At 63.4% G+C, this 13,326-nt stretch overlaps 1 protein-coding gene across 1 annotated transcript in view; it reads right to left on the reverse strand.

Moving 5' to 3' along the window:
- LOC122440964 (obscurin-like) overlaps positions 1-13,326 on the reverse strand; it is a 62,035-nt gene that overhangs the window by 48,123 nt on the left and 586 nt on the right. The window contains exons 3-15 of the mRNA XM_043467611.1: positions 13,036-13,302; positions 12,522-12,794; positions 11,669-11,938; positions 11,161-11,357; positions 10,902-10,977; positions 8,381-8,653; positions 7,067-7,333; positions 4,715-4,987; positions 3,705-3,980; positions 3,119-3,406; positions 2,726-3,001; positions 1,843-2,216; positions 454-1,318 (exon numbers count right to left, since the gene is read on the reverse strand). Of these exons, the coding sequence (XP_043323546.1) occupies positions 454-1,318; positions 1,843-2,216; positions 2,726-3,001; positions 3,119-3,406; positions 3,705-3,980; positions 4,715-4,987; positions 7,067-7,333; positions 8,381-8,653; positions 10,902-10,977; positions 11,161-11,357; positions 11,669-11,938; positions 12,522-12,794; positions 13,036-13,302 (3,975 nt within the window). The remainder of the gene's footprint in view (positions 1-453; positions 1,319-1,842; positions 2,217-2,725; positions 3,002-3,118; positions 3,407-3,704; positions 3,981-4,714; positions 4,988-7,066; positions 7,334-8,380; positions 8,654-10,901; positions 10,978-11,160; positions 11,358-11,668; positions 11,939-12,521; positions 12,795-13,035; positions 13,303-13,326) is intronic.

Consider the following 13,326-nt stretch of genomic DNA (forward strand, 5'->3'; position numbering starts at 1 on the left):
GGAGGAATGATGCTGGGGTATCATTATGATGGTAATCATTATGAGGGTGATGATGTTCCCTGTGAGGGAGACAGAAGTAAACAGCGAAATGACTTTTCAATTAACTTTAGTTGCCAGAGTGGGAAATGGGGTTCAGACTGGACTATGTGGGACCCTACCTTTTATACAGATTACATCTCAAACCCTCATGGGGGAAAAAATAAATCCCTAAACTCTAGGAAGTCAGTATCCCCGAACATATTTCATAGAACAGGACTCTGAGGCTCAAAGAGGCAGAGCTGGAATTTAAACTGAGCTTTGTCTCACCCCAAAGTCAGGGCTCTTTGAAGCTCAGTGGGCCACATATGTGCACAACCGGAAGCTAAAGCCCAGCCACCTCCTTGAGTCTTCAGCTGACGCTGGATCGCCAGCCTGGCCTTGCTCATCCTCCCCGCGTACAGCGTGCAGACTCACCAGCCTCTGCCGTCAGCGCTGGCTCCAGCGGGGCTGAAGGGGCGGATGCCACCTTGCCGATGTGCATCTCCACCCTGCGCGGTCCCTGCTCGGACAGGCTGATGTCCACGCGGATGCCCAACACGCCGAACATCTCCTGGAAGCGGCTGGCTGCCCGGCGGGCCTCCGCCAGCGTCTCAAAGCAGATGCAGATGGAGTGCTCATCTTCGTGGTACGTCTGCCAGTCCCCGGGCTCCTCAGGCTCTGCCTTGCCCTCGTCAGCGCTGAAGAAGATCTCCTCGTCCGAGACCTCCGCTGGGCCCTTAGTGCGGAAGAGGCGGTGCAGCCGCCGGGCGGCCCGGCGGAAGGTGTCATCCAGCTCACCCCCGGAGGAGCTCTCGTTCTCACTCTCCGTGCCGCTGACCGCCACGCTGGCGCTGTGGGCCACGTGGCCAAACTTGTTGCTCACCTGACAGGTGTAACGGCCGGCGTCGACCCGGCCCAGGCTGGTGACCAGCAGAGAACAGGTGCCATCCGCAAGCTGGTCGATGTGGTGGTGCCGGCTGTCCGTCAGCTCCACGCCATCCTTCAGCCAGCGGGCGCGCACATCGGTCTTGCTGGACACGACACACTCCAGATGCAGGACGTCTCCCACCTGGGCCACGGTGTCCCCAAATGTGCAGCGGAGCACGGGCCCCTCCTGCTGCTGCATCTCCTTCCGGACCTTGTAACCCTTGAAGGCCGCCTGGATCTTCACGGCAGCCTGGTCCAAGGTCGGGTCGCCCAGGTCCCCAGCGCTCAGGTCTCCTGGCGGTGGGTGTACTGCAGGTGGCTTCTCCTGCTGCTTCTCCTGTGGCTTCCCGGAGGGGGCTGCTGGGGCCCCAACCTGTGTGCACAGGTAAGGTAGGGTGCCTGAGGCCCAGGGCAGGCGAAGGATGCGGAGGGGCACACACAGGGCAGGGGGATGCAGAGCCTGGGTCTCCTGCCCCAGCTCCACGCCTCGCTCCAGCATGCCTCCTGCCTGCTGCCTGCTGGCAGCTGCAACACCTTCACTGAGGCCGAGTGCCTGAGGGCTTCTGCTGCGGCCGAAAAGCAGGTCTACCCTCCCTGAAACTGCTTTCCCCAGAGGGGGACAGCACTCTGAGGAATACCACAGAGAGACTGGTTCCAGCTCTTCAGAAAAAGCGTTTTAACAGCCACGTGGATGGATGGATGGGTAGGTGACTCATAACCAGGTCGGTAGCTGGATGACCGATAGATGGGCTGATGATGAGTGGGAAAATGACTGGATAGATGAGTGCTGGGCGGACCGATGGACAGACAGTGGACAGACAACGTGTGGAGGAATGATGGAGTGGCAACAATCTAAGAAACGCGCGCCGCTCCTTGCAGGTCGAGCGGGAGACTCACCTTGCTGGCCAGTGGCGAGGCACTGGGCCTCCCGGCCTTCTTGAGGTAGGTAACCAGCGAAGGCGTGCCTGCTCGGGACTCGTCGTCAGAGCTGGTGTGCGAGAGGTCAGCCTCGCCGGTGCGCGCCAGCTCATCGGCCGTGGAGTACTCCTCTGAGAGGTCAGGCGCGGCCTCCTCGACCTCCGGCCGCGGGCCCGGCGGGCGGCCATCCTCCTCGGGCAGCTCACTGATGGAGTCCAGCGTGGGCTCGCGGCTCATGCGGCGCTTCCGGGCCAGCGCCTCCCACAGCAGGTGCAGGTCGCCCTCCTGAGCGGCCTCAGGGGGCAGGCTGGGCTGAGCGGGGGCCTCCTCCCCAGACTCTGGGGTCAGCACCACTGAGGAGGGCAGGAGACCGGCCAGTCAGACAAGGACAGCGACCCCAGGCCAGCCCTGGCTCCTGACCACAGCTCCCTTTAGAGGCCTCTGCTGCCTGCCTGGGCCCCGAGAGCTCCGATGCACAATCTTGACAAGGTTTTAGAGGCTCTGAACAGCCCTCTCTAGGCCTCATTCTCCCTCCTGCACAAGAGCGGGTGAACACAGGAGACCCCAGGCCAGGGTCAGAGCAGGTGCAGGGGGCTCAGACGGCAGGCATGCAAGGATTCGGAGCCAGCGGTGGGCACCAAGGCGGGGCATCGGCCAGGGGACAATGTGACCTCAGATGTCAGTGATACGGGTTCTGACAGGAGGCTGAGCCACACTGATTGATGCATTGCCCCACCCCAGGCCTCAGTCCTTAATGTGAGCTATGTTCCTCCTGCAGTTTCTCAGGAGAGAAGCATGTTGGCCCACTCCACACCCCAGGGCTCCTTCCTCCCCTCTGCACAGCGGGCCCTGGGAGACATACCCTGGAAAGCAGCAGCTGACCCAGAGGCTGACTCCCGTGCAGGGGCACAGCGGTACTCGCCCTGGTCCTCCGCGGAGAAGCCCCGGATCAACAGCATCTGCCGCTGACCCTGGCAGAGGACCTGGACGCGCCCGCTTGGCTGGATGCGCTCTGTTCCCTTCAGCCAGACGACCTCACCCGCCTCGGCCACTTCGCACTCCAGACACAAGTCCTCCCCGGCCACCACCTGCTGGCTCTCGGGGGCGGGGGCTGCAGGCCTGGGTTCCAGGGGCTCTGCTGGGAACAGGGATCAGGGTCAGCAAGGATGCGGTGGGGACCCTCAGCTGAGAGAGGCTTTGAGGGCTGCAAGCTGGACTCCCGCCCTCATCAACCAAGACCAAGGCAGCCTCTCACCAAGCTTCACCGTCTGGGGCAGGTACACGGGCTCCCCAGCGCCCGCCGGGCCTACTGCAGCCACGCGGAAGCGGTAGGTCTCCCCGGGGGCCAGGCCGGCCACCACACACTCGGGCCCGGGCACCAGGTCGTGGCACAGCCGCCACTCCCCCGTGGCTGCCGCCTTCATCTCCACCCGGTAGCCACGGAGACCCCCTCCGCCGTCGCTCGCGGGGGCCACCCAGGACAGCGTCATGGAGCTGCCGCTGCGCCCCACCACCTCTGCGTCCTCTGGGGGGTCGGGGAGGCCTGTGGGGCGGGGAGGAGGCGGTCAGGGCAGCAGCGGGCCGCCGGCACCCGCAGACCTGCCCACGCTGCTGTCTGCTCCCCTGAGTCCTGTGGGCAGCTGTGCCCCTCAGCCCCGTCTTTCTGCGGGGCTGACCAAGGTGCGCTGGAGTCACAGGAAGACTGGGTGCCCCGAGTCCACTCCACGTGGGGGAACATGGACAGCCCCCAGCAGCTTCTGAAGCGGAAACCCCTCGTCCCCCGACCCACCTCCCCCAGAGCCCTGGACCCAGGCTGCGGCAGGCAGGCCCAAGCCACCCACCCAGCACAGTGAGCCTCGCGGAGACAACAGCGTCGCGAGCAGCAAAGGTGACCTCGCCGGCGTGGTGCGGCTGGGCCCGGCGCAGCAGCAGGGCGTGGTGGCTGCCGTCGGCGGTCACGGTCCAGTCTGTGTCATCGGGCTGCACGGAGGCTCCATTTATGTACCAGGTCACCTCGCCCACGGGCACCGTCTCGCTAAGGGTGCAGCTGAAGCTGGCCTGCCCCCCGGCGCGCACGGTCACATCCTGGGGCGCCTCCAAGACCTCCAGGCGCCAGCCTGTGGGGCGGGGTAGGGTGGCAGTGTGAGCACAGAGGCCTGGGGGCACTCAGAGACATCCATGCCACCCCCTTCCCACAGCCCCAGAGCAGAGGAGGGCGCCTAGCCTCCCGCTCCTCCCGCCTCTGGGAGCAGCCTCAGAGATCAACAGCCCCAGCAAGGCCACCCCGCACTCTCGTCTCAGAGGTCACCGCCCTTCCCAGACGCCCCAGCTCCCCCACCTCCCTCCACCCCTGACCAAGCAGCCAGGTGCCCAGTGGAGAAATCCCCATGACTGCTGCTTCCCCAGCCCTCGCCTATAACCCCCAGCCAAATACCCAGCGGGGGGGGTGGTGGTGTCTCAGGAACCTAGGCCCTCTCCTGTGACCCCAGCCCCCATGCCCCCACAAAGTGACATCTGGGAGGGCTCTGAGAGCCTCATGTCCCCAGCCTCATTGCCAGCCCCTGCGCCCGAGCAGCGTGGGATCTGGTGAGAGAGGTGAAGAGTCCCGAGTCCTCACACAGGGGCTCTAGCCCACCCCGTCCCACCCCACTGCAGCACGAGGTATTTAGGGGGACGGGTCTGAGAGAGACATACCCCTGTGGTCCCAGCATCAGCCCCAGCATCCCTGATGTGGGTTAGCCTGCAGGAGGGGCCTCAGACCAACCCCCCACCCCTACCTTCCCGTACTTCCGCAGGGGGACAGCGGCTGGGGGGACCACAGAGAAGCGCCCTCCCGACCCACAAGTCTAACCTCTGACGGTGAGGAAGGCAGACGTCACCATGTCCCCCACCAGGAAGGTCACGCGGCAGCTGTCCTGAGGCCGCAGGTTTTTGAGCAGCAGCAGGTGCCGCAGGCCGTTCTCGAAGTAGACCACCTCGGCGTTCTCCGAGGTGTGCACGGGCTCATCATCCAGGAGCCAGGTGTGGGCGGCCACCTCCGGCTGGGACAGGACGCACTCGAAGAGCGCCTCGCCGCCCTCGGGCGCCTCCACGTTCTCCAGGCCCCTCACCACCGTGTTCTTGGCTGTAGAAAGAGGGTGGCCCCAGGCATGCTCAGGGCTTTTCCTACCCAGCACCCCGAGTCATGTGGGAGAGCCCCTCTCAGGACAAAGGGACTCAGAGGATGCGACTGGGGGGAGGGTGTCTGGGTGTCCATCAGGAGCGGCCGCACAGGGCCGCCCTGTGTCCTAAGGCCCTGACCAGCACCAGGCCTTGGTTAGGAAGGAGAGTCCGCTCCACCTAACAGGCGAGAAGCCTCAAAAACATTCACGGACTGAAAACTCATCCGAGGCTGCCGCCAGGCTCAAACGCAGACAGAGGCTTCTGCCTCTCAGCTCTGCTGCAGCACGGGCCTCCGGGAAACTGTTCCCTTCCTTTCCTCCCCCAGCCAGGGCTAACAGACCCACTGGGCTGCTCCCCTCACTCACTCGGACCAGACATATCTCTGCCCTCACTCGCAGCCTGCCCAAATTCTCCTGTACAGAGCACAGGAGTCCGTGACGAGCGTCTCTGCGTGTTCTGTGGAAGCCAGGGTGTCAGGCCTGGGCATGCCAGGCCCCAGATCCAGCTCAGCGCCTGGGCCCCAAGTGCTTGCCACCTCCAAGAGCCCATTCCCATGACGGGCCCCTGGTTCCGACACCAGTGGCCTCTGAGCTCCGGGGGGCTTCTTGGAGGAGGCAGATCTCTGACGATGGGCGTGACGGAGCCAGGGAGGGGAGGTGTCCAGGAAGCGGAAGCACCTCGAGGGGACCCTGTGCGGGGAATGAAGAGGGGTGGGTGGGCGGCAGCAGGGAGCCAGGCCGGTGGAGTGAAGGACACAGAACAAGCTGAGGGGCGACAGCCGGGGGTGGAGTCAGGCAGGAAAGGAGCGCGACGTCACCCAAGGCTCACAGGCCTCCCCAGAGCAGAGGACCCACGGGGCCCATCCGTATCCGTCTCCCTGCCGCCCTCCCGGCCCCGGTCTGCTCACATCTCAGAGCAGACTCCCCCGTGGCCCTGGCTCCTTCATTCCCCGAGTCAGAACCGACAGGACCAATGCACGTGCCCCACGTCTGCACTGCGCTTGGATGGCTGCGCCCAGCCAGATCAAGGCTGCGGCTGCTCTTGGTGGCGATGATGGTGGGGGTGGGGGTGGGGGCAGGGGGAAGGTTGGGTCTACAGTCTCTGTTGGAGCTCACCCTCCTTAACTCCTATTTCTATACAATCCCAGATTTTACAGCAGCAGTGGCTAGCCTGAGGCCTCCCTCCTGCATTTCCTTCTCTACTCCCGGCCTGAGGCCCAAAGGCTCCGCCCCAGATGTCCACAAGCCCCAGCTGCCTCCTTCAGACCAGCTTACCCTGCAGCTCCTTCCCACAGCTCCTATCACATTCCTTCACCTCCCACAGGGGAGCCACCAGTGAAGGGAGGGAGCTCTGTCTGTTTACTGTTGGGCCCCCAGGGGCCGAACAAAAAAGTGTTTAAAGACATAGCTGTTGAAGTCGTCTGTGAATGGAATCCGAGTGACCTCAGAGGGACCGTGGCCCAGACCGGGCCCCACCTGCTCTTCCTGTTTTGGATGCCCCCTGACACTGCCACCTCTCACCACTGGGAACATTTCAGGTTTTCCAAATCGAATGCAGCTTTGGCCAAATGACACCCCCTCCCCAGCAGAGCTGCTCCGTGTCCCCCATGGGGCATCCCTGCTGTGCTTCAAGTGGGGAAGCGGGGCTCAGAGTATCCTCTGAGTGACCAGCCCAGGAAGGGGCAGCGCTGGGGTCTGAACCCGGGACTCAGGGAGCTCAGCCCAGCGGCCCCCCCCTGCTCTAGGACCCAGCCCCGGCTACGGTCCCAAAGGCCCAGGACCCGCTCATCTACCTGCCGGCCTCGGCCCCCACCCCTCCCCGACAGGGCGTTTGGGGGGCAGATCCTTCGAGCAGCCTCTGCCCTTGTTTTCCAGCTGTTCTGTCCGACTGCCTGGGGACAAGAAGGGGTCTGGGTGGGTGGGCTCAGGGCCTGCGATCTGCTTCCTGGGAGCCCCTCTTTCCCGCATCCTGTCACTGCCTGCCACTCTGCCAGCAGGGCGCGGCTGTCCTGGGCCCGGGGCTGCCCGCCAGGCGGCCTCACCTTGCACTTGCAGCAGGGCCACCACACGGGTGCCCGCGGCCTCGCAAGAATAGATGCCGCTGTCACAGGGCAAGGCCGGCCTGAAGGACAGCCGGGCCACGGTCCAGTCCTGCTCTATGACGACGCGGTGCCCGTCCGCACACACCTCCTGCTCGTCCATCTTCCACGTGGCCTGCACGGGCCGTGAGTACTGGCAGAGGAGCTCGGCCGGGCCGCCCTCCTGCACTGCCAAGTCCCGCATGGCACTGACCACTTCCACTGTGGGATCTGTCGGCCGACAGGCCAGGCACGTGTCAGCCGGAGCCGCTGACTGCCACCCTCCCCCCTCTGCAGTCAGCGTCAGCGACTCAGAGGCAAGCAGAAGCAGGGCTGCGGCCGAAGGGGGACCCAGCACAGTGACCCAGGGCCCTCTGCGTGGGGCCAGCCTTGCCCCCACACCCCAGCTCACAACAGTCTCTATCTGCTGGGTCCCTCCTACCGCTGGTCCCTCTGAGCCTGCACTTTCTCTAGGCCGGGACACATGTCGCCCCAGCAGGACACAAAACCCACATCTGAAAGCCCTCGGGCCTGTTCAGGGTCCAAAGGTCTGCTGGGCACGGGGCATCCCAAGTCCAACTCACCCCTTCTCCAGCGGCCTTGTCACCCACCCCACAGGGGATCCCACCCCACCTCCATTTGCTGACATCCCATTCAACAAATGGGCTGCCCCTGGGATCTGCACAAGTGCCCACATTTACTACGCAAGAGTATAGAGGAGGCCAGTTGACAAGCTGGCCAGCATGGTTGAAACCACACTGGGGCTGTTGTGCCAAGAATTCCCAATACCTCTACTGAGAGCGGGCTGAGGGAGTTCCCTAGAAGTCCGCTACCCTCTCAAATGGCTAGCGCTTTCCCAGAAGGGCCCAAGAAAGACCCTGACCAAACCCGCGGCAGCAGAAGCAGCTATAAGCAAGGACAGTGCAGGCCAAGCCCGGGGCTGGGAAGGCTGCCTTCACCTCCAGGCTGCTCTCTGGATGTATGCCTGAGAAAGGGGCAGCCAGGGAGTGGTGGCCAGGTGGGCAGTCACGCCCAGGGCCCTGTGAGCAGGTGGGAACGGGGTTGGCCTCCAGCATGACTGCTGAGTCCGACCTTCTTTCTCGTCCACCAGCTAGGACTGCTGCCTGCCCCCAGCGCCCACCCTTGGCACACGTGGAAAGGTGCCCGGCCTGCGTCCTGGGGGTCGGGCCCCAAACCCCCACCCAGGAAGCCCGCGGGAAGCGTGCAGGGGCAGCACAGCAGAAGCTCCAGCCCAGGGCAGCTTCCATCGGCTGGTACCTTTGACCAACAACTTGGCCCTGGAGACCAGGGGCCCTGCTCGGTAGGTGACGGTGCCTGAGTCAGCCACCCCCAGGCCTGAGAGCGTGAGGGAGTGGACAGTCCCATCACGCACGGAGATGGCACTCTGGGGGCCGTCCTGCAGCAGGGTCCCATCCAGCCACCAGTGGGCCTCCGGCCCACCCACACGGGACACCTCGCAGGAGAACGTGGCCACCTCCCCCGCAAAGACGTCCACATTCTGTAAGCCACGTACCAGGCACGGCGCTGCCTCTGTGCGAGAGGGCAAAAGGAGGGAGATGGGCTGCCCTGGGTCTGCGGGACCACACCGGGGTCTACCACTGGGGGCTGACCTGGGTCCACCATGCTGCAGGCAGCCTGGGGATGGGGTCTAGACAGCGACTCTGGCCAGCTGGCACCCCCTGCCCACAGAAGGAGACAAGGAGACCACCCACAGTGAGCCTGCACCCCTGCACCCCACGGCACCCTTCACCGTATGTTTGACTTCATCAAATGAGACCAATGCCCTGCATCTACACCCTGTTCAGTAAGACAGAACTGACGAGCCTCAAGTCCCTTGGATGCGATCCTTAAGGGGTCTGGGGCAGGACAGAAAGGTCAAGTCATGGGGCCCACCTCTCTGAGAGGGACAGGGGCTGCTACGAAGTGAGCCCACTTCCTGGGGCTTTGGAAGCAGATGCATCTCCCATCCCCAGAGGGCCATGTGTCCAGATGTCCCCTAAGGCACCCTGGCCTTTAGGTTCTGGGGCCCTAATGCAGAATGGCAACCTTCCTGACCTGCTGCACAGTAGGGTGAATCCAGGGGGCTGCCCAGACCCTGCTCTGTGCTGGCACACCCACCCCAGCCAGGCCCTCCCCCAGAGCCCTCCACGTCCCTCCCAGACACGCACATCGACACGCCTGTCTCAGGCCCACACCAGTCACTCCATGTTCTCACAGGAGTGCACATCTAACTAACCATACCCCCAGCCTGTCCACCAGCTCCCTATTCCATCTCCAGCACGGTTCCCGAGTTGGCCCATCCTCGCCACCCTAGGCTCACAGCTCTGTCTGAAGCCGCAGCTCGTGTCTGTATGTGAGCCAGCTTACCACAAATGGGGACCTGATTGAGAAGGGCCAAGGTGCAACTCTTAGTGAGGTCTGCAAGATCCAACCCCACTGCATGCTGCCACTCACAGAGGCCCACGCTGATGACACACGAGGTCCTTCCCACCCAGCTCTGCTCAGGGCACCCAGGACACGGCCCTCTCCCGGCGTCCAGCTTGAGGACGCTGCACTCGAGAGCCTTTCCCAGCCCTACAGGCTACAGAGCCGGCACGTGAAGACTCAAGGTGGGGACACCTGGGACTCAGGGCACACTGTCTTCCTGCCCCACCCCCCAGCAGACTGGGGACTCCCTGAGGGCAGAGCTGCATCTGGCCCCTCTCAAGGTAGATAATAAATATATGATGGACAGATAATGGGTGGATGATGGATGGAGGAATGGATAGTGGATGGACAGGTGGATGAATGGGTAGATGGTAGACATATGGATGGGTGGACAGGCCCATAAGGAAGGATGGTAGCAGAATGATGGTTAGCGGGATGGACCGATGACTGACGGTGGATGGATGGTGGATAGATGGGTAGATCCTGAATGCATGGGTAGATGGTGCATGGATGGATGGATAATGATGAATAGATGATGGCGGGTGGATAAACGCATGCATGATAGATAATAAATGGTGGCTGGATAGATGGACAGAGAATGGATGGTGGATGAATGGATGGGTAGTTGAACAGATGGGTGCGGGATAAATGGATGGACAGATAGAATAGAGGGAGGGATGGATGGATGCATGGATGCATGCACAGATAGATGAATGGATAAATGGTGGATGGGCTGATGGTCAAGGGATGGCAGATGGATGGGACCAATACAAAAACCAGGAGTGGGACAGCAGATGAGGATGAGGCATACAGAGATGACCAATTCTGGGGACAAAGTATAACAAGTTGAAGGTCCTTAAATCTTATTTTCATGTCTGGTTTCATGAAACTATTTCTGGTTTCATGTCATGGTTTCACCATCTTTCAAACCATTCATGTGTCACAGGTGTGCTACTGTACCAACATCTGAGAGTGTGTCAGGCATGCAGGTGTGTATAAATAAAAGCACATGAACCTAAATCACAGGAGTAGCTATATGGAGGGAAGAAGCCCAGAAGGCCCTGCCTCGACCTCAGGGCCCAAGTCCCCAGCAGCCAGCCTCCCCACCTTCCCCCTACACACAGCCCTGATCCTACGTAAGGACTCCCTCACACACCGGAACTTCTCAAGCTATCTTCACTAGCCCACTTCCAGGGGCTTCAGCGGTCAAGGGTGCAAAATTGCCAACCCACAGCAGGATCACTGCTGGCAGGCTCAGATCCCTGGCCTCAGCACCTGCCAACAGTTCCTCGAGAAGGGACATGTGGACACCCACAAGTGGGGAGGCTAGCTGTGAGAGGGGGCTGCCCACCTGTGACCTTCAGCTGGGCCTCCGAGCGACACGAGCCCACTTGGAAACTGATGGTTCCAGCATCCTCAAGGGTCACCTGATGGAACAGAGAGGCAGGTGTCAGGCTGGCAGTGCCATTTCAACCACTTGCAACTTACTTTGCAAGTCCGCAGCCCAGTTCCACTGGAGCTGGAAACGTCCCCCTCTCCCACCCTTGCGGGGAGCAGGTGGGAAGGCCCCTGGACGCACTCCAGGGCACAGGCGGTCTGGGGAACAGCACCTTGTGCAGGGTGAGCGAGTGGAGTGTGCCGTGCTCCACCGTGATGTCGTTCATCTCGTTGGCCTGCAGGGGCACCCCTCCCAGGGCCCAGTGGGCCTCCTGGCCCAAAGCCCTCGACAGGCGGCACCGGAAGTGAGCGTCCTGGCCCTCACTGAGCTCAGCGTCCTGCAGGGGCTCCAGGATGGTCACCTCAGGAACTGCACGGGGTGGGGACGGGGAAGAGGCATGGCATCAGCCATCTCCGTGCCAGAGATGCCCCTCCCCGCACCATCAGGACCACCTCCCAGTCCCCTGCGTCTGCCCCCAGCATCCCAGCCCCAATTCCTGAAGACAGGCACACTGGGGACCGCTCTACTGCACACCTAGGGTCACCCCAGAATCAGTCATTCAGCGCCAGTTCCCCACCCTCAAAGGCAGGAAACCGAGCCATCTATCACTGTCCCCCGACAAGGCCTTCACCGAGGCGGGGTTCTGGCCCGCAAGTGCAGGGACGCCCGGCTCCTGCTACCTCGGACGGTGAGTTGGGCAGAGGACGTGTGGCCGCCCGCGTGGAAGGAGACAGTGCCAGCGTCCTCCGGGGTCACGCTCTTCAGCCGCAGTGTGTGGGTGCGGCCACCCTGGACTGCGACCTCGGTCACCTCGTTGCTCTGCAGCGGCAGGCCCTGGAGGCGCCACTCCACATCCACGCCAGCCCGTGACACCTCGCAGCTGAACTCTGCTTCCCCATCAGCCTGCACCTCGGTGTCAGCCAGGCCCCGCACGATGGTCACCTCGGGCTCTGGAGTGTGGGCCAAGGGGGCCTTCACCAGCCAGGTCAGAGCACCCAAGCCAAGCTCCCATGCCCCCCACCCCAGCTCCTCCCCAGGAACCCTCCCAGGCACTCTCACACTCGTGTCCTGCCACAGCCCCTGCCTGCCCTGTGGGGATTCAGCACCCACTGCGCTCACAAACACAGCTCCCTCTCGTGGGGCTGAGCTCCTGGGGACAGGGGCTGGGCTGGGGGCACCTCTGCTGGGAGGAAGCAGGCGATTGTGGGGTGGTGGGCTGCTCGTGCCTGCGGCCAGCCCTGCCCCGGCTGGGACATCAGGGAAGCAAGACCTTCAGGACAGACAGGAGCTCAGAGAGAGCAGCCCAGGCCTGCTGCCCCACCTGCAGGCGGCAGGGTGGGGGTGGGAGGCCGGGCAGTGATCGGGGGCTACAATCTCCTCTCTAGGGACACCAATACAGGGTGGTACAGACGTGAGCACAGAGAGCCTGTACCCCCAAAGGTCTGAGCGCCACCCCGGAACTGCACCTGGCGAGGCAGCCGGGGGGCCCGCGAGGCAGCTGTGAGGGCAGCGGGTGCGGCAGGGGGCGCTCACCTTTGACTTTGAGGAAGGCCAAGGTTTTCTGGCTGCCCGCCACGCAGCTGTACTCGCCCACGTCCTTGGCCTCAAGCCCATGGATCAGCAGCTCACACGTGGCCCCCTGGCGCCGCATCTCATACTTGGGGCTCACATGCAGCTCCACCCCCTCCTTGAGCCACAGCACAGGGGCCCCAGCCTCCGCATCACTCAGCTGGCAGCACAGCCGGGCCACGCCGCCCGCCTCCTGCTCCGCACTCTGCAGCTCCGTCTTAAACACGGGCCTGGGGGCTGGGGGGAGCAGGCAGGGGCGCTCAGAGCTGCTGATCAAGGGGCCTGCCGGTTTCAGGGGGGCCCAGGGGATGGGGGGGGCAGGGAGGGGCGTTCAGAGCTGCTGATCAAGGGGCCTGCTGGTTTCAGGGGGGTCCAGGGGCTGGGGGGGGCAGGGAGGGGTGCTCAGAGCTGCGGATCAAGGGGCCGGTTTCAGGGGAGCCTGGGGCTGGGGGAGGGCAGGGCCCAGCGGGAGGCTCACCCCGCACAGAGAGGTAGGCGGTGCTCTGCGCGTGGCCTGTGTCACAGGTGTAGAGGCCAGCATCCTCCGGCTCGGCGCCGTGCAGCAGCAGCTCAGCGGCTGTGCCCTCCAGCACCATCTGGTACTTGGCACATGGGAAGAGCTGCAGGGAGCCCTTGCGCCACTCCACGCTGCTGCCCGCCCGGCTCAGCTCGCAGCGCAGGCGTGCCGTCGCGCCCTCGTCTACCTCCTGGGCCTGCAGCTCTCGCAGGAACCTCACGGGCGCAGCTACAGGGGGAGGCAGCACGTGAG

The sequence above is a fragment of the Cervus canadensis genome, chromosome 4 (genome assembly GCF_019320065.1).
Source record: "Cervus canadensis isolate Bull #8, Minnesota chromosome 4, ASM1932006v1, whole genome shotgun sequence".
Classification (NCBI taxonomy): Eukaryota; Metazoa; Chordata; class Mammalia; order Artiodactyla; family Cervidae; genus Cervus; species Cervus canadensis.